The sequence below is a fragment of the Bombina bombina genome, chromosome 6, assembly GCF_027579735.1.
Source record: "Bombina bombina isolate aBomBom1 chromosome 6, aBomBom1.pri, whole genome shotgun sequence".
In the NCBI taxonomy this organism is placed as follows: Eukaryota; Metazoa; Chordata; class Amphibia; order Anura; family Bombinatoridae; genus Bombina; species Bombina bombina.
Genome location: NC_069504.1, coordinates 187,217,539 through 187,244,752, shown reverse-complemented (window position 1 = coordinate 187,244,752; position 27,214 = coordinate 187,217,539). Strand labels below are relative to the sequence as shown.

At 36.7% G+C, this 27,214-nt stretch overlaps 1 protein-coding gene across 6 annotated transcripts in view; it reads left to right on the top strand.

The window, feature by feature from the left end:
- MDFIC (MyoD family inhibitor domain containing) overlaps positions 1 to 27,214 on the top strand; it is a 217,580-nt gene that overhangs the window by 129,707 nt on the left and 60,659 nt on the right. For all 6 annotated transcript variants that reach the window (XM_053716701.1, XM_053716700.1, XM_053716704.1 and 3 more), the window contains one exon: positions 24,377 to 24,652. In XM_053716701.1, coding sequence (XP_053572676.1) covers positions 24,377 to 24,652 — 276 coding nt within the window. The remainder of the gene's footprint in view (positions 1 to 24,376; positions 24,653 to 27,214) is intronic.

The following is a 27,214-nucleotide window of genomic DNA, read 5'->3' as shown; positions in this document are numbered from 1 at the left end:
CGGCAGCAGTGTGTAGGTGTGTCCCTGCATCAGCACAAATTGTTTCGATTTTTTTTTTTTGTTTCTGACTTTCCGTCTACCTGCTATGCATATCACATGGTTGACACGTGATTGATACCTAGTGGGTCACAGATCATCTTAACCTATTGGCGCAGCTCAGTGGGAACTGAAACTAATCCCATAATTGATGGCTTTGGCGGCACATTGGCTTCTGACTGCACGTGTAGTCTCCTTAATCGGCTCGTGACGGCATGTGTAGTTAGTGAGTGAGACAGCAGTGTGTTTGCAGCGCGGGCAGTAGTCAATCGGACTCTCCAAGCTCTGAGGGCGGCAGCTTAAGTGCTGAGCTGAAGTCAGAAGTCAAAGTAGGTTTTTTTTTGCAACTAGTTCCCAGTAGTGCATTGCTGCTCCTGCTATTGATATATGGATAGGAAGTGGAAGCTTAAAATTGCTTGATGATGAAATGTGAGTGTCTTTATCTAATATTCCACCAAATATTCAGAAACTGTGTTCATCCCATCAACCTCATACATCCCATTAAAATAGTAAGTAGCTATTGGTGGTGTTAAACTTTTTTTTAATTCTTGCACATACTTACATACTGTTACTTGTAAATACAGTTTAATATTATATAATTTATGTATGCGTCCGTAACTCTTAAAACAAGTTAGTTTAACCTCCTTTTTGCTAGTACAACTGAATTACTGTGTCGCAAAATGATGTAGGTCTAAAAAGTGTCACCAACATGAAAAGTTTGGAAAGCTCTGGACTAGACATTTTATCGACTAAACACAGGATACTCAAAATGAAAAGGGTGACTGATTAAACTATGCTTTGGTTGCAGCATCTTAAATTAAATAATAAATAAAAATAACTGTCACCCTTATCACTGTTATTAATAGACAACTTAACATGCAACATTGCTGAAAACAGATAACAAACATAACAATATCGAACTAATCAAATGAGATTAGTTGACAACTATTTTAATAATCGATTATTAACGATTATTTTCATAACTGTTTATTAATGATATCAATTAGTTGTTACAGCTGTAATCTCAAATCCATCATTAGCTAATATAGCTCTAAATTTATATTTCTGTTAAATATAAAGTTGTGTTCTATTTGATGGGGAAAAAAAACCTGTATTTTATAATCTATTAAAATTACACCACAATAATGTGCAGCATTGTACCATTCAGCATTAGCAAAGCATAATTCTTCATATGAAATAACATTTATGCCTTTAATTCAATTCCCTATGTTTAATCTCAATTGGGCAGCCAGTGAAGTATAGCATATTGAAATCAGCTGTGTATACAATATTTTTCCTTTTTAAAACATTTTTTTTTCCCTTCGAAAATATTTGAAGTTCTTCATTGTCAATGTAAAATGAAAATCGTTTCCTATAAAAAGAACGAAATTTTGAAATCTTGGTAATAGAGTGTAGACAGTCTCTTCTGCCGAAGCCTGATGTTCACACATCTGTTATTTAACATTCTGACATGTATTGCATTTGTTGCTGAATACTAAGAATACAATTTTGCTTGTAAGAATAAATGTAAAATAGATTCTTTTATTAAAAAAAGGATATAGTCTCACAAATGATATAGCAAATGTTCAAAGTTAACATACAAAAACGTAACACCTTTGATTGAAGAGATGTTTCAAAAAGTTTCTTTATACATTTAATGTGTTTGATAACGTAGTATAAAATGCAAACGTTGTAAAAAAAAATGTCTTGAATATACAGGCAAAATATGAATAATTCAAAACAAATCATACGTTCTTTACTGTATTGTGTTTTGTAGACCACAGATATCATTGTTCACCAAGTATAGCTGAATTTGCGTTACCAGTCTGAAAATGTAAAACATGTATGGTCATCCATTTAGAGCTATCACATGTATAAAGATTTTTATTTTTTTTGTAAAGAAAATATAACAGTTTATGGCACAAAGTTAATTCATTTTGGTCCAAAGTCAAGCTGGATAACTTATGATATACTCATTTTTCATTTCCTTTTATTTTTGGCTTATAAATGTATTTGCACTCAAACACTCATTATATAGACCCCTCTTCCTTGCTGACTCTAGTCTGAGATAAACTAATATAGAGCTGCAAAAACTTATCAATATAATCTATAATAATCGATTAGGAAAATAGTTGTCAACGAATCTCATTATCGATTGGTTGGTTTGCAATTAGTTGGTCTGTGCACTGCACCAGCTGCTTCACTCCAATGAGCTCCTGCACATGGTATTGTGTTTTATGGTTATGTCCTTAGCCTAAAGGATGTTTACTTTTCGCTTTTTCAGGACAGTATAAGTTTACAACTACCCCTGGCTTATGTGCAACCCAGAAATAAAATAGGAGTCATCATTTGGATTTTTTTTATATTAAATCAGGTGATTTGGGACTATGCTTTGCATGATATAATGCAGAGCTTGATATTTACACCTAGCCTTAATTGATGGGAGTTATTTGAATTGATGTGCACTATTATCTGTTTGCACAATTATTAGCTAATTGCTTGCTATTGCTGATTATATACTGTATAGATAAATGTGTAAGGCTTTGCCCTGTTATTGATATATAGTATTGATATATAGTTCTTAGCACTTTTGACTTTTTTTTAGTTTTTTTTAATATTTTTAATTAATTGTAATATGTACCAGAGTCAACCTCTAAGTATATATCTTTTTTTTTTTTTAAGAGTGGGCTAGATATTTTTCCCCAAACCTTATAGCTTAATATTTACCATTGCATATATATATATATTCAATATTTCTTTCATGTAATTGGCAAGAGTCCATGAGCTAGTGATGTATGGGATATACAATCCTACCAGGAGGGGCAAAGTTTCCCAAACCTCAAAATGCCTATAAATACACCCCCCACCACACCCACAATTCAGTTTTACAAACTTTGCCTCCTATGGAGGTGGTGAAGTAAGTTTGTGCTAGATTTCTACGTTGATATGCGCTTCTCAGCATGCTGAAGCCCGGTTTCCTCTCAGAGTGTAGTGAATGACAGAGGGATGTGAAGGGAGTATTGCTTATTGAATGCAATGGTCATCCTATCGGGGATCTATTTCATAGGTTCTCTGTTTTCGGTCATAGAGATTCATCTCCTACCTCCCTTTTCAGATCTACGATATACTCTTATATACCATTACCTCTGCTGATTCTCGTTTCAGTACTGGTTTGGCTATCTACTATATGTAGATGAGTGTCTTTTGGTAAGTATGTCTTATTTTATTTATGACACTCTCAGCTGTGGTTTGGCACTTTATATGTAAAGTTCTAAATATATGTTTTATACTTATATTTGCCATGATTCAGGTTAATCAGTATATTTCCTTCTTACACACTGTCAGTTTCATTTTGGGAAATGCATATGAATACATTTTTTTCTTACCTGAAAACTTTTTCAAATTGACTTTTCTTTCTAAATTGCGGGCTGTTACGATGCAGGAGTGCGGCAGTTTAGGGGTTAATATGTTTATTATAGTGGTGGCGATGTCCGGAGTGGCATATTAGGGGTTAATAATTTTATTTTAGTGTTTGCGATGCGGGTGGGCCTCGGTTTAGTGGTTAATAGGTAGTTTATGGGTGTTAGTGTACTTTGTAACACTTTAGTTATGAGTTTTATGGTACAGCTTTGTAGCGTAAATCTCATAACTACTGACTTTCAGTTTACGGTACGGATCTTGTAGTTATAGGCTGTACCGCTCACTTTTTGGCCGGACAGGCAAACTTGTAATACCGGCGCTGTGGAAGTCCCATTGAAAAATAACTTTTTAAAAAGTGTGGTTCTTATGTTGCGTGACGGCCAAAAAAGTGTGCGGTACAGCTATACCTACAAGACTCTTAATAGCAGCAGTAGCGAAAAAGAGCCATAACGCTGCTTTTTCACTCATAACGCAAAAATCGTTATCTAGCTGACAGCTAGTATTACCAGACAATAGGGAGAAATTCACTTCCACTATATGATAGTCTAATAGCCAACTGCTACATTAAAAAAGGACTGCATGAGCTATGAGAGACTGTGGATTAATTATATGTCAATATAGGGGAACACACAGGCATACAGTGTATAAGCACACACATTCTATGGGCTCAAAGGTGACCTCCTTCCTGCGTATTGCTGTGATTTAACACAGTCAGCTGATTTCTAGCTGTATCCCTAACACTTATTAACAAACATTCATAGCAATCAATGTCTAGAACCTAAACAAACACTCATTTTTGGTGGAGCGTATCATATAATGTATTTAAGCAACAGAGCCCCCTTAGCGTTATATTATTATTATTATTATTATTATACTTTATTTATGAAGTGCCATCATATTCCGCAGCGCTGTCCATGGATACAGTTCATTTAAATAAAACAATAATATAAAACTTCTAAGACTAAGAGACAGGACAGAATTTACAAACACATACAGGAGGAATTGAGGGCCCTATGCCCGTGGGAACTTACAATCTAGAAGGGTAGGAGGTTGAAAAACAGGAGGGGAGGATTGCAAGATTGAGAAAGATGGTAATGCAGAGTCTTCAGAGACCATTTAAAGGAAGAAAGATTAGGGCAAAGCCTGACTGTACGAGGGAGAGTGTTCCAGAGGGTAGGTGCTGCACAACAAAAGTCTTGCAGTCTAGCATGAGAGGAGGTGATAGTCGCAGATGCAAGGAACAGATCACTGTGGGCAGGCTGGAGTATACTTTTTGATTAGAGAGGATAGGTAGAGGGGAGCGGTGTTGGAGAGTGCTTTGTATTCAAGGGTGAGAATTTTGAATTTTATTCTGCTGTGTATGGGGAGCCAATGAAGGGACTCGAAGAGAGGCGCAGCAGATACAGAATGACGGGAAAGGTGAATCAACCTGGCAGAGGCATTTAGGATAGATTGAAGGGGTGAGAGTTGGGAAAGAGGAAGGCCAGTAAGTAGATTATTGCAGTAGTCAAGTCGGTAAATAACAAGGGAGTGTATTATTTGCTTTGTGGTGTTAGCGCACAGAAAAGGTCGAATCTTGGAAATGTTGCGTAGATGGTTGCGGCAGGATGTAGAAAGCGATTGGATATGGGGGGTGAAGGATAGATTTGAGTCAAGTGTAACCCTGAGGCTGCGGACTTGGGGCGATGGGGAAAAGGTGATGCCGTCAACAGGGATAGAGAAGTCGCAAGTCGGAGTAGAGCTTGAGGGAGTGATAAGAAGGAGCTCAGTCTTGGACATGTTAATCTTTAGGTGGTTAGAGGCCATCCAGGAAGAAATAGCAGATAAGCAGTCGCTGACATGAGAAAGGACAGAGGAAGAGAGAGCAGGGGTGGAGAGGTAGATATTTGAAGCCATAACTGTTGATAAATTTACCCAGTGAAGAAGTATAAATGGAGAAGAGTAGGGGACCCAGAACAGATCCTTGAGGTACTCCAACAGACAGAGGCATTTGAGAGGAGGCAAATGACACAGAAAAAGACCTGTGAGAAAGATAAGACTGAATACAGGAACGAGCAGTGTCACAGAGGCCAAAAGAGTTAAGGGTCTGTAGGAGGAGGGGTGGTCAACTGTGTTGAAGGCAGCTGAGAGGTCAAGTAAGATGAGTATGGAGTAGTGGCCAATATTTTTAGCAGAGAGAAGATCGTTAGTAACAGGTGCAAGGCAAGCGACCGCTCCAAACTCTCATGCCGGCCCGGACTGTGGCTCAGGGTGATGCTCAGGGTGATGACGTCACAGACGCCGCCGTAGTTTTGGCAAAATCGGGCAGGTAGGGCATGCGGTGACTGGGTGCAATGCCTAAATGGGCAATGAATCGATTGCCACAATCAGCAATACAAAAATAGAACAGGCAGCACCAGCATTAAATTTAAAAAAAAAACCTCTTTATTTTCCTTGGAGGCTAAACATGTGTGACATAGAATGAACGGCTGATGCTTTTCACACCCCCTAGTGGCGTTTCATCAGATGAGCAGTTATTTGATGTGTTACTTACTTCTCTCATACATGAAGAATCTATTAGGATTAATTTATACAAAATACACAGTCCATTGCTATAAATGTCCTGTATACATTTCAGTATCAGGAATAATTCCTAATAGCCTGACCAAAATATTTAGGCAGTGGGATTATTAGGGTTAATTTATATGGAACAAATAGTCTACTGTAAAAATGTCCCTGTATGTATTTTAACATTGGGAATAATACCTAATAGTCTATCAAACATAATAAGGCTGATTTCCCATTATTGTTGTAGAGGCTATAAGAAATATTAAAATACCTTGATATCAGCAAGATAGGAGATTAATTTTCAAGACAACCTTTTATGTAAATTTAATAATTGTTCTTTCAATTTTGATTCAGCTTTAATGAACATAGGTTAATGTACACTGTAGCATATTTTATGTTAATCACATATACTTTTAATGTTTGTTTGTTTTTTACATTAAGGGGTTAAATATGCAATTAATATGTCCCAGTATAAGACGACCACCTGTTGTCTCTGATGAAACGCCACTATGGGGCGTGAAACGCGTCAGATGTTCATTCTATGTCACACATGTTTAGCCTCCAAGGAAAATAAAGAGGTTTTTTTTTAAATTTAATGCTGGTGCTGCCTGTTCTATTTTTGTATTGAAGATCGTTGGTAACCTTGGTAAGGGCAGTCTCAGTTGAGTGTTTGGAGCAGAATCCAGATTGCAGGGGGTCAAGCAAGGAGTTGGCGGACAGGAAGTGGGTTAGGCGATTGTAAACTAGTTTTTCAAGGAGTTTTGATGTTAGTGGGAGCAGTGATATCGGGCGGTAGCTTTCAGGAGAATTAGGGTCAAGGGAGGGTTTTTTGAGTATGGTAGTGACTTTTGCGTGTTCGAAAGAAGATGGGAATGAGCTAGTAGAAAGATATAGGTTGAAGATGTGGGTAAGAGCAGGATTGAGGGTGGAAGATAGGGAGGGTATTAGATGGGAAGGGATAGGGTCGAGCGGGCAGGTAGTGAGGCGTGAGGAAGATAGTAAGGAGGAAACTTCATTCTCAGTGGCTGGATGTAAGATGCAGAGGGAGTAACTGGTCCTGTTGAGGGAATATTGCAGGTTGGTGTTGGGATGTTGCTCCGGATAGAACGTGTTTTGTTTAAAAGTAGTCTGCCAGGTCTTGAGCACTAAAGACAGATGAGGGGGGTGGAGCAGGAGGGTAGAGGAGAGAGTTAAAGGTTATATAATCATACAGGTTAATTGGCTGTTCAGTCTCCAACTAACATAATCACGCTTACAGGCTATACATTGCTACTGTATCAAATATATCAATGTATCAAAAGCTCTCAGCTGTCTTAAGTTCTAGTTTGTACAATCATATCCACATTCACGTCTCTCATAGCCCCGTCCACCAATGCGTTTTGTCACTCGTGCGTGACTTCGTCAGGGCTTAGGGGTGGTCTCAGCCATCTCTACTACTTTTATAGGCATATGCCATAGTGATTTGTCTAATTGGCAGCAGTGTTTACTGCCTGGCGTCCACATAGAGCAATATATCGGCAGAGAGTGCTCATATTATTTGAACATATTCATCTTGTCCTCTGGTATCTGTTTGATTATGTTGTGGAACATTATACAAATTACCTATTGTATTCTCAAAGTCATTATTGATTAAATACTCTTTATCAACAGATATTATCTTCCTATTCAAAGCATATTTTTCAACAATAAAGGATGTATCATTATGTTATTATTATGTGTATAATGCTTATGTCATTTTAGGTATTGCATCCTTAATGACTGTAAATAGTGTATATACTGATCATGGTCTAGAATATTATAAGCCAAGTCTTAAAGCTACATGGTATGTTTATCACAGGGCGTATTTATTTAATCTTACTTCATTTTTAGAAACAGTCATGTAAAAAAATCAATATAATTGGAGAGACATATTTATATGTACAATCATTTTTATCAGCAGATATTATTTTCTTTATTTATATTTGGAGCGTATTATTCAACAACAGAGGTTACATCATTATGTTCTTTCTCCTTTTAATGTATGCAGGAGTGTATGCAATTATATACATATGGTTTGTTTTGTGTATAATGTTTATGCTGATCTTAGAATGTTATCAAACAAGTCTTAAAGGTATACAACATGTTTTTCTCAGGAAATATTTGTTTAATCTTCATTTATTAGAAACGGTCATGTAAGAAGCTGGGATTTATTGGAGATACAATGTTATATACACAATCATAATCCATTTACAAGTATAGCTAAATTCCATTTTTATAATGCATATATAAATCATGATCTGAAATATTGTCAGTCAAGTCTTAAAGGTATACAGCATTTTTATCCCAAGAAGCATTTATATATTGCTTCATTTAACCGTTTCGGTGCAGCTGACTGTAGTTCATGTATCCATCGGCACTCCTTTTGTAGCAGGATTTTGTTTATATTGCCTCTTCTCCCTTTTAAATTAAATTGTTCAATTGCAAAAAAATGAATATCATATTTATCATTTGCATGATTTATATTCATGTATTGGGCTACTGGTACAGACCTATTCCATTTAATGTTGCCAATATGTTCCAAGATTCTAGTTCTTAGCTCTCTGGAGGTCTCTCCCACATAGATCAAATTGCATTTGCACATTGCAACATAAATTACCATATTGGATCTGCAGTTCATAAAAGTTTTTATCTCATATTTGTTATCAGTATTGGGGTTTATAAATGTTTTTGTCGGAATCACATTCCTACAGGCTTTGCATATCTCAGGTGGTGGGATGTGGAACAACTTTCAGTGGGCATCTGATTCTAAAATTGGGCATTCCTCTCAATGAATGGTAGACTTTTTCTAGGATTAACGAGTTCAAGTAGTATGTTCACCCAGAGAGCTGATTTGTTCAGTAACTGTTCTGGACCTCAGGGTTATCTTTCTTGAATTGCTTCATAGGCAGATAGCTATCTATAATTTTACACCATATAAGAAATCAAATTGATCCTAATCTAGAAAAAGTTGCATATTTTAGTCATATCAGCAATTTCACATTGTTATAAACTATAAACAGATTAACTGTACCATCAAATAGTCCATCCTTGGAGGTGGTCTCTTCATTCTTTTGTGTTTTTGGGACTCACTATTATAAGCCAAGTCTTAAAGCTACATGGTATGTTTATCACAGGGCGTATTTATTTAATCTTACTTCATTTTTAGAAACAGTCATGTAAAAAAATCAATATAATTGGAGAGACATATTTATATGTACAATCATTTTTATCAGCAGATATTATTTTCTTTATATTTGGAGCGTATTATTCAACAACAGAGGTTACATCATTATGTTCTTTCTCCTTTTAATGTATGCAGGAGTGTATGCAATTATATACATATGGTTTGTTTTGTGTATAATGTTTATGCTGATCTTAGAATGTTATCAAACAAGTCTTAAAGGTATACAACATGTTTTTCTCAGGAAATATTTGTTTAATCTTCATTTATTAGAAACGGTCATGTAAGAAGCTGGGATTTATTGGAGATACAATGTTATATACACAATCATAATCCATTTACAAGTATAGCTAAATTCCATTTTTATAATGCATATATAAATCATGATCTGAAATATTGTCAGTCAAGTCTTAAAGGTATACAGCATTTTTATCCCAAGAAGCATTTATATATTGCTTCATTTAACCGTTTCGGTGCAGCTGACTGTAGTTCATGTATCCATCGGCACTCCTTTTGTAGCAGGATTTTGTTTATATTGCCTCTTCTCCCTTTTAAATTAAATTGTTCAATTGCAAAAAAATGAATATCATATTTATCATTTGCATGATGTATATTCATGTATTGGGCTACTGGTACAGACCTATTCCATTTAATGTTGCCAATATGTTCCAAGATTCTAGTTCTTAGCTCTCTGGAGGTCTCTCCCACATAGATCAAATTGCATTTGCACATTGCAACATAAATGACCATATTGGATCTGCAGTTCATAAAAGTTTTTATCTCATATTTGTTATCAGTATTGGGGTTTATAAATGTTTTTGTCGGAATCACATTCCTACAGGCTTTGCATATCTCAGGTGGTGGGATGTGGAACAACTTTCAGTGGGCATCTGATTCTAAAATTGGGCATTCCTCTCAATGAATGGTAGACTTTTTCTAGGATTAACGAGTTCAAGTAGTATGTTCACCCAGAGAGCTGATTTGTTCAGTAACTGTTCTGGACCTCAGGGTTATCTTTCTTGAATTGCTTCATAGGCAGATAGCTATCTATAATTTTACACCATATAAGAAATCAAATTGATCCTAATCTAGAAAAAGTTGCATATTTTAGTCATATCAGCAATTTCACATTGTTATAAACTATAAACAGATTAACTTTACCATTAAATAGTCCATCCTTGGAGGTGGTCTCTTCATTCTTTTGTGTTTTTGGGACTCACTGAGTTTCGAGTGTATATCTAAATGATAATAATCCAAACTATGGCGCCATAATGAAGGATTAAGGAGTGCCTTTGTGAATACACTTGTCCAGCTAAGAAATGTTTTTTCGTCCGAAATATTTGTAATGAATATTCAGGGAAATTAATTTCTCTCAATATTGGGGTTTCGGGGGTCTGGCTTAAGGCCATGTCTCAGTCTGAAATTTTGGGGTCCGGGTCGCTGGACTTGGTCCTGGGCGGTTCAGTTTCAAACCTTAGGGTTTAGAACATCCGCTTCTCCCTTCGGGGTTTGTCCTTGGGGTTTCTTACCCTATTCTGACGGTCTTTTGGATCTCCTTTGGGTACTCTGTTCTCCCCTTCGGGGGAAGGTGGAGGTGCTTTTTCTTCGGGAAAGTTCATGCAATTTAAGAGCCTGTGGGTCTTGGCTCCTCTGAGGCATTGTGCTCAGTGGAATCTAAGAATTTTGAGTGGTCTCCAGCACAGCATGCCGGTTGTTTAGCTGATGTGCAGTTACTTTTGGGGTAACTCTGGGCTGTGGTGCCCTTCAAAGGGGCTGCCTTCTTTACCCGCCCTTTGTTTGCATTCAGTGTCCTCAATAGCTTGGGTATTGTTTTCCCAAAAGTAATGAATGAAGCTGTACTCTTCCTGATTAAGAAGAAAAACTTAAATTATGCTTACCTGATCATTTTCTTTTCTTCTGACGGGAAGAGTCCACAGCTCCCCGACCGCATTTTATCGATAAGGCGGCTGTAGTTAAACCCAAGGTATAGCAGTAGCTCCCTACTTGGACGACATTCTGGTTCAAGCACAATCTTTTCATCTAGCGGTGCACCATTTTGTATCTCTTCTCTCCTTCGATCTCATGGATGGAAGATAAACTTAGAAAAGAGCTCTCTTATTCCAAGCACCAGGGTACTATAATAGACTCGATATCCATGAGGATATTTCTAACAGACCAGAAACATTGGAAGTTAGATTTGGCATGTCTTGCCCTCTGGACCTCCTTAAGGCAATCTGTGGCTCAGTATATGGAGGTAATTTGTCTCATGGTGTCCAGCACATATAATTCCCTTTGCCAGGTTCTGTCTCAGACCATTACAGCTGTGCATGCTGAGGCAGTGGAACAGCGATCGTTCTGATCTGTCTCAACAGACTTCCCTAGACAGGCAGTCGAGAGAAACGCTCTCTTGGTGGTACTGTCCAGATCATCTGTCCCGAGGGACATTCTTTCTAAGACTATCCTAGGAGATTGTGACTAGTTTATCAAGATGGGGAGCTGTTTGGGGTGCCAAGAAGGCACAGGGCCTGTGGTCTCAGGAGGAACACTCCCTCCCGATCAACATTCTGGAACTTTGAGCAATCTACAATGCTCTGAAGTCTTGGCCTCTTTTGGGTTTGTCCCGGTCAATCAGACAATATAACCTTGGTGGCTTACATCAACCATTAGGGGGGAACGAGAAGCTCCCTAGCAGTGAGGGAAGCATCTCGGATTCTGGAGTGGGCGGAGGCCCACAACTGTTCACTGTCAGCAATCCACATTCCGGGGTGTGGACAAATGGGAAGCAGACTTTCTCAGCAGACAATCCTTTCATCCGGGGGAATGGTCTCTCCATCCTGAAGTGTTTGCAGAGATATGGCATCTTGTCTCAATACCAAGCTACCCAGATATGGGTTGAGGTCAAGGGACCCTCAGGAGGAGCTAATAGATGCATTAGCAGAGCCTTGGAGGTGCCTTGGAGGTTCAGTCTAATCTACCTTTTTCCGCCGTTACCACTCCTTCCTCAGTTATTGGCCCGCATCAAGCAGGAGCCAGCGTCAGTAATACTGATTGCTCCATCATGGCCGCAAAGGATGTCGTTCATGGATCTAGTGAGGATGTCATCTTCTCCTCTATGGAGGTTACCTTGTCTGCTGGATCAAGGTCCCTTTGTTCATCAAAATCTAGATTCTCTGAGGCTGACTGCGTGGAGATTGAATGCTTAGTCCTTGCCAAGAGAGGGTTTTCTGAGAGGGTTATTGATACTCTCATTCAAGCTTGTAAGCCGGTTACTCGTCACATCTATCATAAGGTGTGGAGAACCTACTTATTCTGATGCGAAGAGTGTGGATTTCCCTGGCATAAAGTAAAGGTTGCCAGGATTCTATTGTTTCTCCAGGATGGTCTGGAGAAGGGTCTTTCGGCCAGTTCCCTGAGGGGACAGATTTCGGTTTTGTCTGTTTTACTGCACAAGAGGCTCTCTGAGCTTCCAGATGTTCAGTCTTTTGTTAAGGCTCTGATTAGGGTCAGACCTGTGTTCAAATCTTTGGTTCCTCCTTGGAGTCTTAATCTGGTTCTTAAGGTTTTGCAATGGGCTCTGTTTGAGCCTATGCATGAAATTGACATTAAGTTGTTGTCCTGGAAGATTATTTTTCTACTGGCCATTGCTTCTGCACGCAGAGTTTCTGAGATTGCCGCTTTGCAATGTGAGCCTTTTTATCTGGTGTTCCACTCTGATAAGGTTGTCCTACATACAAAGTTAGGGTTTCTCCCTAAGGTCGTGTCAGACCACAACATCAATCAAGAGATTGTGGTTCCTTACTTTTGTCCTAATCCTTCTTCTTCAAAGGAACGTTTGCTTCAAATTTTGGATGTGGTTCGTGCCTTGAAGTTTTATCTTCAGGCTACTAAAGATTTTAGACAAACTTCTTCCTTATTTGTTGCCTATTCTGGGAAGCGTAAGGATCAGAGTGTCTCTTCGACTTCCTTATCCTTTTGGTTGAGGAGTGTTATCCACTTAGCTTATGAAACAGTGGGACATTAACCTCCTCAGACAATTACGGCTCATTCTACTAGAGCAGTGGCTTCCTCTTATGCTTTTAAGAACAAGGCCTTTATGGATCAGATTTGTAAGGCGGCTACCTGGTCCTCCTTACATACTTTCCCTAAAATTTACAAGTTTTATATTTTTGCTTCTGCGGAATCGGCATTCGGGAAAAAAGTTTTGCAGGCTGTGGTGCCCTCAGATTAGGGTCTGCCTCTCTTTTTGTCCCTCCCGTTACCATTCAGTGTCCTCTAGAGCTTGGGTATAAGTTTCCCAACAGTAAGGAATGAAGCCGTGGACTCTCGTTATATTAAGAAAGAAAACATAAATTATGCTTACCAGATAATTTCATTTCCTTCTGTATAAGAAGAGTCCACGGCTCCAGTTTGTGTTCTCCGATGGGTGGCCCCCTAAATTGTATTTTCTTCTTGCACCTTTTATACCCTGATATTTCTCCTACTGTTCCTTGTTCCCTCAGCATAATAACTGGGGGATGGGGGAAGTGGGAGAGGTATTTAAGCCTTTGGCTGGGGTGTCTTTGCTTCCTCCTGGTGGCCAGGTTCAGTATTTCCCAACAGTAAGGAATGAAGCCGTGGACTCTCCTTATACAGAAGGAAATGAAATTATCTGGTAAGCATAATTTATGTTTTTCTTTCATTTGACTTCCTACCATATCTCTTGTTTCTGTGTCCTTCTCTTATTTGACAGATTTTACAAAAAATCCTTATTCTGTCTTGAAAATATTCTTCATTATTCTAAAGGGCAGGTTTCAAGTCTGTGTTTTTTTGGAGGATTCGAGTTGTTCATATGTTCTTGTCTTTAAATAATTTACTAATCCTTGAAGCATGAATTTTCTTTTCATGAAGGTTATTATAAGATATTTTCCAAAAGATATTTGCTTCTTTCTTTACCCAGATGTGCAGGTTCTTCTTTATACACTGGACTGCACCTAATGCACCTAATTTTCATTGAAAGGCCTCACTTCCTCCTCCGGACTCAGTGTGTATCTTAAATCCACATTGTCCTCATTCAAGTACCATAACAAAATATCTCTTAAATGTTTTGGCCTCTACTGAGGAATCCTTTAGGAGAAAGGTTTCACACCCTATTTCTCATTAATAGCCTGTTCCTGTGTGTTGTCAGTCCTTTCTCATGGTGATTCTTAATGCTTTTTTTTACAGACTAAATTATCTGGAATCTTCTATTTCACATACTGTATCCTTTTCCTCTTCTCTTCCACTTTCTCTCTTTTCTTGTCTACATGGAAAAACTGTGAGGAGGAGAAGGGACATAAGCCTGGGTGGTTTTCTACTAAATAGTTTGAAGTTTTTGTAACCGGACGGTTTACACACTTACTAACTCATCTTCCTTGTTACATCATCTGCTTCACATGCTTTCATTCAGAATTTCAAGAAAATGATAAGTGTTTTTATTTGTTCGGTTTTTGTTTTGTTTTTTTAAACATACAAGACATTTTTGATAATGATTTGTTGGCTGTTTATAAGGTAAGAAAAAAGTGACATCATCAGCAATTAAAGGAATAGTCTTGCCAAAATTAAGCTTTCATGATTCAGATAGAGCAGGCAATTTTAAGCAATTCATTTACTCCTATTATCAATTTGTTTTTGTTTTCTTGGTATCTTTATTTGAAAAAGCAGGAGCTGGCCCATTTTGTGGTTCAGCACCTGGGTAGCACTTTCTGATTGGTTTCTAAATGTAGCCACTTATCAGCAAGCGCTACCCATGTGCTGAACCAAAAATGAACTGGCTCCTAAGCTTACATTCAAATAAAGATACCAAGAGAATGAAGAAAATTGATAAAAGGAGTAAATTAGAAAGTTGCTTAAAATGACATGCTCTATCTGAATAGTATAAGTTTTTAATTTTGACTAGTCTATCCCTTTAAGATATTATTTGACCCAGACCGGAAACAGAGTGGATGGATTAGCAAATAAAAAATAAATAAAAATATTTAAATAAGACAATTGTGTAGTCAATACTGATAAATAGAATTGTTTATCAGCTCATGTTTGTGAGTTAATTTTGTCAGACTTCTTTCCTTTAAAGTATTTGGAATGTGTTATCTTTTGACATAATTCAAGATATAGCAGAGCGGATATTTATGAGCTTTAAAAAAATCATTTTTTCTTTTGAATGTCATTTTGTGATCGAGCTAGATGTTCAGGAGTCCAACATTACAGGTGAAAATGTTTACAGAGTAATCTCCAAGGAGAACTTTTGTTACTGAGAAGTACTTTATACGCCAAATACATCATTTTATTTCGGTAATCCTGTTAGTCAACACCTGGTATCTTCAAGTCTCTAGAGTCAGTGCAGGAATCATATTTGTGTTCTGAAGAGAAAAATATAAAATTTTGTTTTAGTAATAATAATAATATTAAAAGTACATTTTACAACTATGTGATCATATGATTTATGATTTGGTAGAAGATGCAGAAAATAAAATGAATTATTGCCTTTAGCTTATAAAGTGGCTTGTAATAATAAAGCTTCTAATAGAAATGAAGCACTAATAAATGTGTTAAATTTATACTCTAAACAAAATACATTTCATTAAACAATATCAAAAGAAAATATACAAAGATAATACATTAGATGTTATAAACAACCAATGTAGTTTAATAAAATGATATTTTAACACACTTTTTAATAGTTTTGCTCTGCAAGAACTTAGCAATATTCCAATTGACGCACAATTTTCTTATATTTTACTACTTTTACATGTGTATATGTGACGAGCAGATAGATCTTATTTTTGTTTACAAATAGGCTTGTTACATATCTATATCACTCATTATCTTTAAAAATGACATCCTTTTGTGGCATCATACAAGCAATTACAAATTTTACAATAATTAAAAAAAATAACTTTAAACATGATTTTCTAAAAAGTCAATAATGAAATAGTTTAAAGTGTCTTAAAGGAACAGTCAAGTCAAAATTAAACTTTAATGATTTAGACAGGGCATGCAATTTTAAACAACTTTCCAATGTACTTTTATCATTATTGCACAAGCACAAACTTGCTTTGTTCTCATTTTATTCTTTGTTGAAAGTTAAACGTAGCTAGGCTCATAAACTGATTTCTAAGCTGTTAAAGGCTGCCTCTTATCTCAGTGCATTTTGACAGTTTTTCACAGACAGTGATAGGTTGTGAGTGTGTCATATAGATAACATTTGTACTCACTTCTGTGGAGTTATTTATGAGTTGATTGGTTAAACTGCAATTCTGTCAGAAGAAGGCTTAGATACAAGGTGATCACAGAGGTAGACATTGTATTAATATAGCAGTGTTGGTTATGCAAAATTGGGGAATCAGGAATAAAGGGGTTATCTATCTTCTTTTTTTTTTTTAAATAATTCAAGTAGTATGTCCCTTTGAGAGAGAAATATTGTGAAGGGACACAATTCCAAACATTTGGGTTTTGAGTTTGTAGGATACAAATAATTAGTATGTATAAAAATAGGCATGTGCTTTGATTCAACACCTCGCAATTTTTAATAAAGAGCATTTTAAGCAGTATATAAGATCAACATTTACTGTATTTAAAAAAAGCATTCTGATGTTACATGGTTAAAAAAACACAAACTATGGAATAGATTACAAGTTTTGTCGGTAAAAACATGCGGTGCTAACGCTCCTTTTTTTTCCAGCGCACACTTTAAACAACGCTGGTATTACAAGTTTTCTGAATGGCTGCATTAGCCTCAGAAAAGTGAGCGTTGAGCAAAATTTAGCTCCACTTCTCCCTATAATACCAGCGTTGCTTATGGTAGCGGCAAGCTGGAAAAACGTGCTTGTGCACGATCTCCCCATAGGATACAATGGGGCTGAGCTGGCTGAAAAAAAAACTAACACCTGCAAAAAAGCAGCGTTCAGCTCTTAACGCAGCCCCTTTGAATTGACTTTGCATTCTATTGGCTGATCCAATCAGCCAATCGGATTGAACTTCAATCCGATTGGCTGATTAAATCAGCCAATCGGATTTTTCCTACCTTAATTCCGATTGGCTGATAGAATCCTATCAGAAAATCGGAATTTGAGGGACGCCATCTTGGATGACGTCATTTAAAGGACCCTTCATTCGTCGTTAGTCCATCGGCCGAGGAGGATGTTCCGCATCGGAGGTCTTGAAGATGGAGCCGCGGATGGATGAAGACTTCTGCCGGATGGAGGACCTCTTCTGCCCCGCTTGGATGAAGACTTCTGCCGGATGGAGGACCTCTTCTGCCCCGCTTGGATGGAGACTTCTGCCAGATGGTGGACCACATCGCCTGGATTGGATTCAGAATTCGGCCCGGCTGGGTGAACACGGCTCAAGGTAGGGTGATCTTCAGGAGGTTAGTGTTAGGTTTTTTTAAGGGGGGATTGGGTGGGTTTTAGAGTAGGGGTGTGTGGGTGGTGGGTTTTAATGTTGGGGGGGTCTTGTATTTGTTTTTTACAGGTAAAAGAGCTGATTACTTTGGGGCAATGCCCCGCAAAAAGCCCTTTTAAGGGCTGGTAAAAGAGCTGATTACTTTGTAATTTAGTTTAGGATAGGTAATTTTATTATTTTGGGGGGCTTTTTTATTTTATTAGGGGGCTTAGATTAGGTGTAATTAGATTAAAATTCTTGTAATATTTTTTATTTTTTGTAATTTAGTGGGGGGGGGTTGTAATATAGTTTAATTTATTTAATTGTATTTTATGTTAGATAATTGTAGTTAATTAATTTAATTAATTTATTGATAGTGTAGTGTTAGGTGTATTTGTAACTTAGGTTAGGTTTTATTTTACAGGTAATTTTGTAATTATTTTAACTAGGTAGCTATTAAATAGTTATTAACTATTTAATAGCTATTCTACCTAGTTAAAATAAAAACAAAGTTGCCTGTAAAATAAATATAAATCCTAAAATAGCTACAATGTAACGATTAGTTATATTGTAGCTATATTAGGGTTTATTTTATAGGTAAGTATTTAGTTTTAAATAGGATTAATTTATTTAATTATAGTAATTTTATTTCGTTTTATTTAAATTATTTTTAAGTTGGGGGTGTTGGGGTTAGACTTAGGTTTAGGGGTTAATAACTTTATTATAGTAGCGGCGACGTTGGGCGCGGGAGATTAGGGGTTAATAATTGTAGGTAGGTGGCGGCGATGTTAGGGAGGGCAGATTAGGGGTTAATACAGTTTATTATAGTGTTTGCAAGGCGGGAGTGCGGCGGTTTAGGGGTTAATACATTTATTATAGTGGCGTTGATGTCCAGTCGGCAGATTAGGGGTTAATAAGTGTAGGTAGGTGGCAGCGACGTTGGGGGCGGCAGATTAGGGGTTAATAAATATAATGTAGGTGTCGGCAATGTTATGGGCAGCAGATTAGGGGTTCATAAGTATAATGTAGGTGGTGGCGATGTCCGGTCAGCAGATTAGGGGTTAAATCATTTTATTATAGTGTTTGTGATGTGGGGGGGCCTCGGTTTAGGGGTTCATAGGTAGTTTATGGGTGTTAGTGTACTTTGTAGCACTGTAGTTAAGAGCTGTATGTTCCGGCGTTAGCCCATAAAACTCTTAACTACTGACTTTTATATGCGTTAGGAGTCTTGGAGGTAGAGGCTGTACCGCTCACTTCTTCCAAGACTTGTAATACCAGCGTTAGGCAAATCCCATTAAAAAGATAGGAAACGCAATTGACGTAAGGAGATCTGCGGTATGGAAAAGTCGCGGAAAAAAGTGAGCAGTAGACCCTTTCCTGCATTGACTCGTAATACCAGCGGGCGTTAAAAAGCAGCGTTAGGACCCCTTAAAGGGACAGTCTAGTATAAATTAAACTTTCATTATTCAGATAGGACTTTTAATTTTAATCAACTTTCCAATTTACTTTTATCTTAAAATTTGCTTTTTTTCTCTTGGTATTCTTAGTTGAAAATAAACCTAAGTAGGCTCATATGCTAATTTCTAAGCCTTTGAGGGCTGCCTCTTATCACATGCTTTTTAATTCTCTTTTCAACTCAAAGAGACAGAAAGTACATGTGGGCCATATAGATAACACTGTGTTCAGGCACAGGGGGTTATTTAAGATTTAGCACAAAACAATGCTAAATTTAAGACAATAGATAATAAACAGTCACAGTCATGTGATCAGGGGGCTGGAAGAAGGTTCCTAGATACAAGGTAATCACAGAGGTAAAAAGTATATTAATATAACAGTGTTGGTTGTGCAAAACTGGGGAATGGGTAATAAAGGGATTATCTATCTTTTAAAACAATAACAATTCTATGGTAGACTGTCCCTTTAACGCTGCTTTTTAAAGCTAATGCAGAACTCGTAATCTAGGCGAATGCTTTTCCATGACTGTCTGTAAACTTTTGTAACGCACCAGAGTATGATTTTAACTAAAATTCTACTCTTAAAATATACTTTCTTTACAATGTGCAATGTGTAGGTTGATCCACTGTATGTTACGGAATTTTATTCTACATCATGCCAAATAAAAGATGACTTTAATGTTTTCATACAATTAAACCATTATAATAGTACATTCATTATTTGATAGCCACAATAATCCCCTTCATTCAAAAATTGTGCAGTAACTATTTTTTTTTATCTTTTTAAAGAGCTTTTTTAGTTTGATAGTTTAGGTGATGGATTATGTTATCTAATGAACTTTGCTTAAAGGGATATATATATATATATATTTTTTTTTTTAAAACAATAAATATATTACTGTGCTGTTTTAGTGTGTGTGCTTCATCCTTCTGCTGTGATATCGGCTATTTGGGTACAAAAGCTGCATGCAATCAATCACCTGTGGCCACCCAGTTGCTAAAAAGACAAAACAAATTTATAAACAACCTGGGCAGTGCAGCCAATGAGAAACCATATTGCTTGCTCCAAAGGAAAGACAGATGCAAATTGTTTAAAAAAAAACACATGTTTTTTGCCATTGAATGAAAGTGTAATATATACAGGCATCAGGGCACCGAAAAAACCCCACAAAACCAGACTGCAGGCCATATATAAAATAGAGAATGGTCTTCCATACTGGTAGCAGGCATAGCCAACTTTTGTTCTTAAATAGAGTTAGTGTTAGTGTTGTTCCTGAGGAACCTTGCCCTGCTTGGCAGCACACACAGCGGTGTTCCTTGTTACTATAATGTATAGCACAAGATGCACAAGCCCCTTTGGGTGGACCCTACCTTACAGGTAGTCTTTCAAGATTAAGGAGAAGACAGAAGGTGTAAACTACTTCTCCCATGGAGTTTGGTCATTTGGGAAAGACTGTGAGATATTGCACAATTTTGCTATTTTGCATTCCTTCTCACGTGTTAACTTCACTAGAGGTAAACTTTTTTAAAGTTGAAAGTAAAAAGTTAACATGCAAGGGAAACCCAACACGCAAAGAGTAGGACTTCGGCTATAGTGACCGTGTTAACCTATTCTCCCCATAGACGCTTATTCAAGAACGCTAAATCCGATAGGAATCATGAATATTTTACATTCCAATGATATTCACATAGAAGAATATGTTCTATTTATATATGTATTGATTTTTTTTTGGTAAAATATATATTTATATATATATATATATATATATATATATATATATATATATATATATATATATACAGCTATAAATAGGAATATACATATTCCCTTATGTGAAGAATATTGGAACATTACATTGGATTGTAAAATAATTACAGTACATACACAGTTAAACACATTTAAAATATTAATAATGATTAAAAATGTCTTGGCATGTCTATTTATGTCAAGCCCCTTTATGCAAGCTATATGTGTAAATTGCAGTTGCGCTCAAGCTAATGCAATACTTTTAACTTGTAATAACCTGAAAGGAGCCAATAGCACTCCACTGGTAATCTAGCCCTATGAAGGGCAAATAAATCCCCACGTAAACATTACTAATGCTAATAATAATTATTTCACTGTTCTCTGTATCATGTGACAGCCATCTGCCATTTACAGATGTATATAAATATGTTTAGTAAGAGCAGGTGGGTCTGAAAGTATGCGCCTAAAAAGAATGTGCACACTTTGATTAAATAAGTAAATTGGATTTGTTTTAAATACTTGTGTGTTCTGTCTGAATCATGAAAGTTTACTTTTGAATTTAATGCACGTTTAAAAATATAAGGATTTTAATAAGGCCATTATTGATATAGTGGTCATGCAATTTTGTTTGGTTATTACTTTTGCTATTTTTTATTAGTGAAGAAGTGCGTTTATTAATTTTCGAACTTGAATTGATTGAACAGGAACCACTTATGTCTGTTTGGTGATGTCATCCAATACGATATGCAGTAATTTCCTTCTAAATACAGGGAGAGTCCACAGCTGCATTCGTTACTTGTGGTAATACAGAACCTGGCCACCAGGAGGAGGCAAAGCCACCCCAACCAAAGGCTTAAATACCTCCCCCACTTCCTCCATCCCCCAGTCATTCTTTGCCTTTCGTCACAGGAGGTTGGCAGAGAAGTGTCAGATGTTATCGGAGTAGTTCCTTATGGAGGGTAGTACTCTTCGAGATGGAACTGGAGTTTTAAGTAGTCTTGTCAGCCTCTCAGTAAGAGCACTGATGAAAGTTAGAGTCTGGAGATGTACGGAGAGTCTTTCTGCAAACCAATCCAGACTCATATTAACAGCTCCTTAAGCAATCAGCATTGACGAGTTTTGCTAACCAGCAATGGGGAGCTTAGGTTTGTTTAGATAGGATTTTATTTGGGGGGTTGGCTGTGTGGATGGTGGGTTTTACTGTTGGGGGGTTGTTTATATATTTTTTTACAGGTAAAAGAGCTGATTTCTTTGGGGCAATGCCCCGCAAAAGGCCTTTTTAAGGGCTATTGGCAGTTTAGTTTAGGCTAGGGTTTTTTTTATTTTGGGGGGCTTTTTTATTTTGATAGGGCTATTAGATTAGGAGTAATTAATTTTTATTTTTGATAATTTCTTTTTTTATTTTGTGTATTTTAGTGTTTATTATTTTTTGTAATTTAGATAAATGTATTTTTTTTAATTTAATTTATGTGATTTTTATTGTAATGTTAGGTGTTAGTGTGAGGCAGGTTAGTTTTTATTTTACAGATAAAGTTGTCTTTATTTTAACTAGGTAGCTAGTAAATAGTTAATAACTATTTACTAACTAGTCTACCTAGTTAAAATAAATACAAACTTACTTGTGAAATAAAAATAAATCCTAAGCTAGCTACTATATAACTATTAGTTATATTGTAGCTAGCTTAGAGTTTATTTTATAGGTAAGTATTTAGTTTCAAATAACAATTATTTAGTTATTAATAGGTTTTATTTAGATTTATTTTAATTATATTTAAGTTAGTGGGTGTTAGGTTTAGGGGTTAATAGATTTATTAAAGCGGCGGAGTGGGTGTACGGCAGATTAGGGGTTAATTATATTTAAATAGTGTTTTTTTATGCGGGAGGGCGGCGGTTTAGAGGTTAATAATTGTATTCTAGTGGCGACGATGTCGGGGAGCGGTGGAATAGGGGTTAATACATTTTTTAAGCAGCGGCGATGTCCGGAGCGGCAGATTAGGGGTTAATATTTCTATTATAGTGTTTGCAATGCGGGAGGACCTTGGTTTAGGGGTTAATAGGTAGTTTATGGGTGTTAGTGTACTTTTTAACACTTTAGTTATGAGTTTTATGGTACAGCTTTGTAATGTAAAACTCATAACTACTGACTTTAGATGGTGGTACGAATCTTGTCGGTATAGGCTATACCGCTCACTTTTTGGCCTCCCAGGCAAAACTCATAATATCGGCGCTATGGAAGTCCCATTGAAAAAGGACTTTTTTTAAAGTGCGGTACTGATGTTGCGTGACGGCCAAAAAAGTGTGCGGTACAGCTATTCTGATAAGACTTGTAATAGCAGCGGTAGGGAAAAAGCAGCGTTATACTCATAACGCAAAACTCGTAATCTAGCTGAATATATTGTTTTCATTAGGGATGGGCGAATGTTTCGCAATATTTGAAAAATAAAACAAATTTTAACACATTAATTAATTCATTTTGAATTTCTATAGGTTATACAACATTCTAAAATTCGTTAAATGTAATAGTATTTCTAATGCTTTCTTTAAATGTAATATTCTAATTATGCAATATTCGAAATAGAAACATTCAAATTGATATTTGTATCTTTTATGTATCAATTCACTAAATTCCCTACCACATGAACTATTGAATGTCTGAACAGTATTTATCAAATCGAAAGTTACATTCGAAATTTCGAATGTGGACATTCCATCTAATTATGAACATTTGAAATCAAAAGTGACATTTGAAAACTATAAATAGCATTCGATTATAGAAATTTTTAAGAATATTGGTTCTTATCAACATTCGATTATGTAAATTGAATTTCTACAGTAACATTTGTTCTAACATTCGAATTTGATTATAAACACATTCGCCCATCCATAGTTGTCATCTCCTACGTGTTTAGCCTAAATAGCACATTGCAGATCCTGAGCAGGACACACACAACCAGTGATTGGTGGCTAAATATATCATGTTTAATTTGTCTCATGGCTGGGTCCTCCTCAGGTGGTGCAATGTGTTGCAGTTCCCTAACATTAAACTAGTAATTGGTTTTAATCGCTTTATAGGGGTTAAACCCGCAGGAAGAAGCACTCATGCAAAAATAACATATTTAAACAATTTTTATCATTTGGTTTTTGCATTAGATTACCCTTTTAATTCCACTAAAATACACTTTTCATGTGAGGAAAATTATTTCATATAATTAATAGGTTTTTAATTGTTTAATGTCTCTTTTTTTCACTGTGTGTTTATCAGAATGGTTTGGTTTGTGTATTTTGTAGCTAACCACATGCATTGGTGATTTCCTGTACTAATCCCTTTATGACTCATTGCTTTTTAATTTCACTTCCACATCATATTTTATTAAGAGTTGATAAAGTAGGTTTGATTAATACATGAATTGTAGAAAGCTAAATTCATTTTATATAGAAGAGTATGGAAGTACCTTTTGGAACATATCCCTTCTATTCTCTTGTTTAATAAATCTTTTGGCCAAACGCCTCTGGCTGTGGATTTATAGAATTCTGTTTAATCTTTTCATCTCTCTCTCTCTTCTTTATCTTTTTTAGCCCAACCTCAGCGCTTGCCTCAGCCAAATACTTCAGTACTGGAACAGAGCGAGGAAGAAACTGGCAAGATACAAAATGGTCATGTAGGTCTGAGTAATATAAATGGAATCCACAATGGGGTCAAACATGTTGCTGCAGATCACAGAAAGTTGTCCGCTCCTGTTTCTCAAAAAATGCACAGGAAAATCCAGTCCAGTTTGTCTGTTAGCAGTGATGGTAGCAAAAAAAGCAAAATGAGTTCAACATATTCTCAAAAGCCAGGCTCTTCGCCAGAAGGTAAGAATAATAAATAAATTGTATAGTTTTACATGGTTGTATTTCAGCAGCAATTTTTAAAGTTTTATGGAAAATTGCCCACTTTGATTGCTGTGTTGGAAAAAATAAAAAATATTATTATTTTTGGCTTAATCTTGCTTATTTAAAAGGACATTAAATGCAAGCATTCTTTGTCCTGCAAACAAAAAGTGTAGCAACTCATTATTTTTTACGTATTTTTTTTTTTATGGAAGTTTGCTGAATCTGTTTCATATTGATATAGAAGCAGACAGGAAGTTCATGTTTGTGCACAGATTGCTCTCTGGCTGAAAAGATTACTGTCTTAGCTCTATTGGTTGACATAGAGATGTCTACACAAGCATAAAAGCAAGTATTTCAGAAAACAAATCTATTTCATACACTCTTAAATGCAATAAAGAAAAAGATACTTCAGTGTTTTAATTTTGTTATATATGTTTCTGAAAAATAAGTTAAAAAAAAAGTATATTTATTTATAAATATAAACTCTTACTGTGAATATACTTTTTTTTTTGGTATATGAAAAAATTTAAAATACCAGTTTTAGGAATATCTTAATTGTTTATATAGTGTTTTTTCTGACCAAGACATGACATCAGCTGTGTATATATATATATATATATATATATATATATATATATATATATATATATGTATGTGTGTGTGTGTGTATATGTATGTGTGTGTGTGTATATATATATATATATATATATATATATATATATATATATACACTGATGAAGGGTAGTATATACCCGAAAACGTTTCAATAAACATAACCTTTGTTATTCTTTGAAAAGCCCTGTGAGTGCATTTGTTTGAGTGGGTGTGTACATATATATACTTTTCAATTGACGTCTATTATTTAACCCCTTAACGACTGAGGACGTGCAGGGTAGGTCCTCAGAAAAAAGGCAGTTAACGCCTGAGAACGTACCCTGCACGTCCTCAGTGTGGAAAGCAGCTGGAAGCGATCCTGCTTGCTTCCAGATGCTTTCCGGTTATTGCAGTGATGCCTCGATATGGAGGCATCCTGCAATAACCTTTTTAAGCCATCCGGTGCAGAGAGAGCCACTCTGTGGCCCTCTCTGCACTGAAGATCGGTGGCTTACTGCGTTGGTGGGTGGGAGCCGGACCGGGAGGCGGGTGGCGGCCATCGATGGCCCTGGTTGTGTGAAGGGGGCGGGATCGTGGGCGGGGGTGGCTGGGGGCGCGCATGGGCGTGTGCGCGTGCACGGGAGGGTGGGGGCGGGCGCGTGCACGGGGAGGGAGCGGGTGGGAACCGCTACACTACAGAAAATGCTGAAATTAAAAATGTAAAAAAATGTAAATAATGTAAAAAAAAAACTATCAGCAAGGTGGTGGGGGTTTGTCTGTGTGTGTGGGGGGGGAAGCTACAAAGCTACACTACAGAAAAAAGCAAAAAACAAAAAAAAAGCACTTTTTATTGTAAACTGGGTACTGGCAGACAGCTGCCAGTACCCAAGATGGCCCCCAATAAGGCAGAGGGGAGGGTTAGAGAGCGGTTTTGGGGGGGATCAGGAAGGTTGGGGGCTAAGGGGGGGATCCTACACAGTAGCATATGTAAATATGCTAAAAAATGTATTTATTTTTTTAAAACCCTTTTAGTACTGGCAGACTTTCTGCCAGTACTTAAGATGGCGGGGACAATTGTGGGGTGGGGGAGGGAAGGAAGCTGTTTGGGAGGGATCAGGGAGTGGGATGTGTCAGATGGGAGGCTGATCTCTACGCTAAAGCTTAAAATTAACCCTGCAAGCTCCCTACAAACTCCCAAATTAACCCCTTCACTGCTAGCCATAATACACGTGTGAGGCGCAGCAGGATTTAGCGGCCTTCTTATTACCAGAAAGCAACGCCAAAGTCATATATGTCTGCTATTTCTGAACAAAGGGGATCCCAGACAAGCATTTACAACCATTTGTGCCATAATTGCACAAGCTGTTTGTAAATGATTTCAGTGAGAAACCTAAAATTGTGAAAAAATTTACGTTTTTTTTAATTTGATCGCATTTGGCGGTGAAATGGTGGCATGAAATATACCAAAATGTGCCTAGATCAATACTTGGGGTTGTCTACTACACTACACTAAAGCTAAAATTAACCCTACAAGCTCCCTAAAAGCTCCCTAATTAACCCCTTAACTGCTGGGCATAATACACTTGTGGTGCGCAGTGGCATTTAGCGGCCTTCTAATTACCAAAAAGCAACGCCAAAGCCATATATGTCTGCTATTTCTGAACAAAGGGGATCTCAGAGAAGAATTTACAACCATTTATGCCATAATTGCACAAGTTGTTTGTAAATAATTTCAGTGAGAAACCGAAAGTTTGTGAAAAAGTGAACGATTTTTTGTATTTGATCACATTTGGCGGTGAAATGGTGGTATGAAATATACCAAAATGGGCCTAGATCAATACTTTGGGATGTCTACTAAAAAAAAATATATATACATGTCAAGGGATATTCAGGGATTCCTGAAAGATATTAGTGTTCTAATGTAACTAGCGCTAATTTTGGAAAAAA